Source organism: Pleurodeles waltl, chromosome 5, assembly GCF_031143425.1.
Source record: "Pleurodeles waltl isolate 20211129_DDA chromosome 5, aPleWal1.hap1.20221129, whole genome shotgun sequence".
Lineage (NCBI taxonomy): Eukaryota > Metazoa > Chordata > Amphibia > Caudata > Salamandridae > Pleurodeles > Pleurodeles waltl.
This window is the reverse complement of record NC_090444.1, coordinates 427,296,266-427,302,265: the sequence shown is the minus strand read 5'-3', so window position 1 is coordinate 427,302,265 and position 6,000 is coordinate 427,296,266. Positions and strand designations below refer to the sequence as shown.

At 46.8% G+C, this 6,000-nt stretch overlaps 1 protein-coding gene across 1 annotated transcript in view; it reads left to right on the top strand.

Moving 5' to 3' along the window:
- The first annotated feature begins 490 nt into the window (after positions 1–490).
- The window catches only part of ACYP2 (acylphosphatase 2), a 735,995-nt gene continuing 730,485 nt past the window's right edge, over positions 491–6,000 (top strand). The window contains exon 1 of the mRNA XM_069234193.1: positions 491–651. Within this exon, the coding sequence (XP_069090294.1) occupies positions 522–651 (130 nt within the window). The 5' untranslated portion in view covers positions 491–521. The remainder of the gene's footprint in view (positions 652–6,000) is intronic.

The following is a 6,000-nucleotide window of genomic DNA, read 5'->3' as shown; positions in this document are numbered from 1 at the left end:
ACATTAATTATCAGGTGCACTAAAGAGCATCTAAACTCGTAATCAGGGCCAATTTGTCACTTCTGCCAAACGCAAAAAATTCAGAGTAACATCACTAGGCGCATGGCCGCAGCTCTCTAGCAAGTGGCGCACCTCCTACGCAGGTCCAAGGACACCAAACCCAGCTAGGGCTCCTTTTGAGAAATAAAATGGCTGTCAAAGCGGTTCCAGGTACACATCAAACCATTAGTCTTCTCGTCCGTCCACGGAAGTTCAGAATCAGCTCTGCACAGTCTGTGCTCAGTCGACCAGTTCCCTTTTAATATAATCGTATGAATATTTTTTTTTTATGGAGCGTAGGTTCTACCATAAGCGTCTGAGACAGGACCTAAAGCGAGGCTCCACTCTCTGTACCACTGCCAACACCGCCCCTTCCTTAGGCCGCACTGTGTCACTGCCAGCAGGGTGACACGCCTCTCGCCAGGCCCCGCCCTCTGAGCACACACTGCTCTGCGGCGCGTGGTGGCCTGACGCCTGGGTCTATGAGCGCCGCGCGCCCGCCTCTCCCGCGCCTCCAGCTCCTCCTCCTGCTGCCCCTCACCTGTCTGGCCATGGCAGACACAGCGCACAAGCTCACCTCGGTAGACTTCGAGGTGTTTGGCCGTGTGCAGGGTAGGTGCTGGTATTGAACTGTATCTATATGTTCACATTTTGTCTAGCTTCAGGAGCCTGCCGTCTGTAAATGGATATGTGCGGGCTGCAGTGGTCCAAAAATAGCCGCCAGCTTTGGCATCCTTTTCATTATTGCTGGGTCCAGTATTGCAACCCTAGGTGCGCAGAGATGGTATTCGTAAACATGAAAAATAGGCGAAATATATAACAATATAAATGTACAGATTTTCTTACATGTGAACAATAACGGGTCTGGTGAATGTAAAAATAAAGTGTGTCACGCACAGTACCGTACTTTCTTTCTACTAAAAAGGTACTTTACTCCAACCGAAGTTTTCACTATGTTCATATAAGCGATATCTCGAATTTGTGAATTTAACCAAACTGTCACACCCACAATCTCAAGTCGTTCCATTTCATGTACTAGAAGTTAACCTCACCCCACTGATGTTTTACTCTGAATTCTAGTAGCCGTAGTTATTCCCTGCTTCCACCTAGGGCAGAAGTCCTAAAAAAACACACACAAACGTTTGCAATCCAGTAGGTCTCGCATTTGCTTGAGTTAAGGCTATCAGCATTGTAAATGAATAACTGGACTTTTCTTACCACATAAATTAGTCAACCCTGCTGCATAATTTGGACCTCTCTGCCACACAATCCTAGTGGTCCTGCATATCACTGAACTTCTTCCATTTATCATCTTCCTCTATCTGCAGTCAAAAATGAAAATAGTGTCATTATTTATTTTATCTAGTGTGGGGAATCAGAGATGACCTAGACAGAAAGAGCGTGTTGTGCAGTGATTTATAGCAAAAGTATTTTGTACAAGGAATTTCCTGCAAAGCATTATGGGGTGAGTTTCCGAAGGCAGCAATATTGTAGTGTCTCGACTGTAAAGCTCAGAGCAGCCCTTAGAGGACACCTTAAAAAAAATAGCGTTTGTAAGAAACATGATCATGTAACCATAGAGTCAGTCCCTAGAGGGCTTATCAACTTGAAAACAGAATAGCAGAAAGTAATTCAGTGTAACCACGTATGTAGCCCAGAGACAGCATAGTGCATTACACATTTTGGGGCTTAGCAGGCCTACTGCAATACTATTACAAAGAAGGCCCCTAAAATGCAAACTACTCCCAGCTGTAAAACAAAAGTTCCAGCCATGAAATAGTTTAAAAAGACATTGAATGGTGGAAGTGGTTACTATTTTGCCCCCCCCCGAAACTAGTGTGGGGACCCAGAGATTACCTAGACAGAAAGAATGTGTCATGCTGAATGTTTAGATGGTGGTCTTATTGTCCTAGGAACACCGCAGGCTGAGTTATGCCCAAAAAATGTTTTGAAAAAGAAATGCCTACAAAGCATTATGGGGCAAGTTTCCCCGAGTGCAGTGAATATTGTAGTATCGTCTCTCCCACTGTGCCAGGAGAACCAGATTGAGGATTTCTGTGTTTTTTACTGTTGCAGCTGCTCCAGTTTGTTTATTTGCTACTGCTAAACTTGTGGTAGTCATGTAACTTGCTCCTTGAGATCAAGTTTGCGCTATATGAAACTTCACTTTTATGTAAAATGCGCCTCTGATCGGCTTTGCACTATTTGAAAGTTCATGTACTCATGCAAAGCGCTTCTCCGATTGAGTTTGCACACTATGAACCCTTTTAATACAAAAAATATGAAATAAATGTGAAATAATTAAAAAAGAAACAGCGGCATGCCCAAAATAAGGAAAAGGAAGAAACAACATCCGGCCACGCGGCACGAAGCGACAAGGCAAAAGAAAAAATAGTGAGCCACACTAAGGTATCTCGCCAGTTGTGCTATAATCCATGTAATAGGGTCAGTCCCCAAGGCGGCAACAAAGCAGCCTCAAGGCGGGACAAATGTAAAGAATTTCCCTACGAAATCAAGAGAATTTTGAAAGGCAGGCACAGGAAAGAATGAAAGTGATGGGCATGGTTAAAGCCCACAGAATAGATTACAACAGGTCGAAAAGAGCAGCGCTTACTCGCTGCAATGCTCAATCTGCAAAGCATTAGTCATGCCAATCGTTTCTACTTCTGTAGGATGAAAAAAAAAAAAAACACTTGCGAGGTCATTTAATAAACAGAAGAGGTAACACATGGGTAAGAGCAAGGGATTCTCATGTACCAAACATGGGAAATGTTGTCCTGATACTGCAGATATAACTGTTATGTATAAGGAAGAAAATACTCTGTCACCTGTCCTATCACTGCTTCCTATGCTAATAAATTTAAGCTTTGTGAACATCATTTCATTAATCAAAAACTAAAATGACTGGAAACATCAGGGGCAGTATTTAATTGGAGCCAGTGGATGCAGAGGGGGCCCATTAGCCTTCATTTGTGGGGATTCAGCTCCTGCTTTCCCCCATCAGACTATGACTCAGAGAAAGAGAGGAAAAACACAAAAAGGGGACATTAGGAGGAAGAGAACAAAGAAAATGAATGACAAAGGGGGAAAGCAGGGGTGAAACAGAACCAGAAAGAGTGAAATAAGGAGTCAGGGAGTGTGTTGAGGTGGAAGAAAGATGCACGAGGTGGACTCAAGACTACTGATCATTGGTATTTGGTAATCCTTACATTCATCAGCTCTGGCTGCGGGTATCTGAGAAAACTTTAGGTAGGGGTACAGATGAAACACTGATCTGAGACATATCTCATTGCACACGCTTACCAAGTGCAGTGCATGCAACAGCACATGCTCCCCCCCACACATACAGCAGTTCCATGAGCTCTCCTCTGACACAGATGCCAAATGGGCATCAGTACAGAAAATTTCCGTTCAGCATATAATATGGAGCATAAACTTAAGTATTACAAGCTACCCTCACACACAGAAGGAGCTGATCGACAGAGTGGAGTGCGGCAGGGTGCAATCTCGTGGAGTGGTAGCCCGACCCTCACAGCAGAACACAATCACGTACTACGCTTGAAGCAGCTAGAAGCAGCTGGGCAAATACGATGTGGGGAGTCTAACAGTAGGAGTGGAAAGATCCTGGTGGAGGCCACAAAGGAAGGCCTGAAATAGTTTGTCTCACTTAAAATTACACAATACAACACAATGCACTTTGAATGCATGGTCAAAACATAAATCATCTAGTAACTGCATTCTTCAAGCTTGGTTCCTGTAATACCACTCCAGCCACAACGGGCAAACATGGGAAAATTCATCATAAACTTCTACTTCACTCAAACCATCTCACACCTTAGATCTGTCTCATACTAAACGGGGACAACTATTTAGATCAATATCCCATTTTACAAATCCGGTCAGCCGACAATGGCCAGCCTAATTTACTTTATTTACTTCAGGGCCTGATTTATTGTACCTACAGGTACTTTGCATATGGGACTTTTGCCACATTACTAGTGTGAATTTTTACTATTCAGTGATGATTCAAAAATGTACATGGCATGTTTTTAGTGAACCACTAGGACCCTGAAGTGAACCCCAGAACAAAACCTCTTAAATCTCACTACTGAACAGTTGGACCTTGAGTTCCCTGCTGCAAAGGGTGGATGTGAGCAGTATTTGCAGTACTGAAATATGAAGACTATTTGGCTTGCGTTGTGTTGAGGGATATTTTAGAAGAGAAAGGTGTTACAAGGTTGCTAAATATCAAGTTCAGGTGAAAAATTAAGACCCTTCCTGCTAAACAGGAAACACTTTAATGTGTAAGTGTGTGCGTGGACTTTGACCAAGGAATTCATAGTGCAGTTATACTGATATTTCTCATCCTAGGGAGCTTTTTCGACGTTCACTCAACACCCCAACCCCCATTTGGTCTGAAGAGGAAGTGTCAGGGGTTTCGCCACGTCAGCAACCACTGCCAGAGTCTAGAGGGGTGTACCCCCTGTCCTAGTGCCTGACAGTACACCTAGGTTCCCCTGTGCACCCTCCAATCAGAGTTATATGCTTTACGATTAATTTCCTGGCACACTAAGGGGGTCATTACAACCCTGGTGGATGGCGGAGAACCGGCGGTAAGACCGCCAACAGGCTGGCGGTCTTACCTTGGTAAATTATGACCATGGCGGTTACCGCCATGGTCATCCGCTGGTTCTCCGTCCCGCATGCCAGCCCGTCGGCCGTCACTATACCGCCGGCGGTATTTGGACCCGGCTTACCGCTGTGGATTTCCAGCGGTTTCAACCACTATCAGTGCCAGGGAATTCCTTCCCTGGCACTGATAAGGGTCTCCCCCACCCCCACCCCCACCCCGACTCTCTCCCCTACATCCCCCACCACCCCTGCCACCCCCCAAAGGTGGCAGGGCCCCCCTCCCCACCCGACCCCCAACATAACATTACTCACACACACCCGACACGCATGCAGGCACCACCAACACACACACGCACACACCCCAACATACATGCCTACATCCACACACACAGTCAGACACGCACACCCACAGTCAAACATACACGCACACATCCATACAGCCATACCCACAGCCATACACGCACTCATTCCCATACACACAACACCCCCGCAAGCATACACACACCCACACACCCCCTCTACATACACACACCCCCATGCACGCACACAACACCCCCCCACCCCCCTCCCCTAACGGACGATCAACTTGCCTGGTCCGTCGATCCTCCGGGAGGGGACAGGAGCCATGGGGGCGGCTCCGCCGACACCACACCGCCAACAGAACACCGCCACGGTGAATCACAGGACGTGATTCGCTGGGTGGTGTTCTGTTGGCGTGGCAGTGGAGGTGGAGCAACCTCCACTTCCCCGCCGCCCGCAAGTATGGCTGTTGGCGGCTCTCCGTCGGAATAACGACGGAGAGCAGCCAACAGTCATAATACGCCGAGCGGCAAACCGGCTGCACAGGCGGTCTTCCGCACGGCGGTCCCTTGGCAGTCTTGCAAAAAGACCGCCGAGGTCGTAATGACCCCCTCAGTATTTAAAGACAACTGGAAATCTACTGAATTTGGCTGAGTAATTGAGGGGACCCTTGTTGTTTCTTCACACATTGCAGTTCAGCTAAAATTCTACGAGCGGCTTTGAAATGCGTCATGTTAGTTAATGGAGTCCATTTACTTTGAAGTCAGCAGCTTTTTAGGTGCTGGGTGGGAGATTTATTTTTTTGGGTGGGGGGTGGTTCTCGTCTTAAAGTGTCTGTTTATATGTACCAGAGCGCGAAGAACATGATGAAATGCGGCGCCTCAGTAATGGCGTGAGTGAACATCTCAGCACTGTAGAGGTGCTTTGCGTGGGGGTCCTCCTCCTCTTCCTAAAGCGGCTCAGAGTAATTGGGCAGGAGTCACTCTGAGGGTAGGCAGGAGCGCTGGGCAGAGACAGAACAGGGGCAGC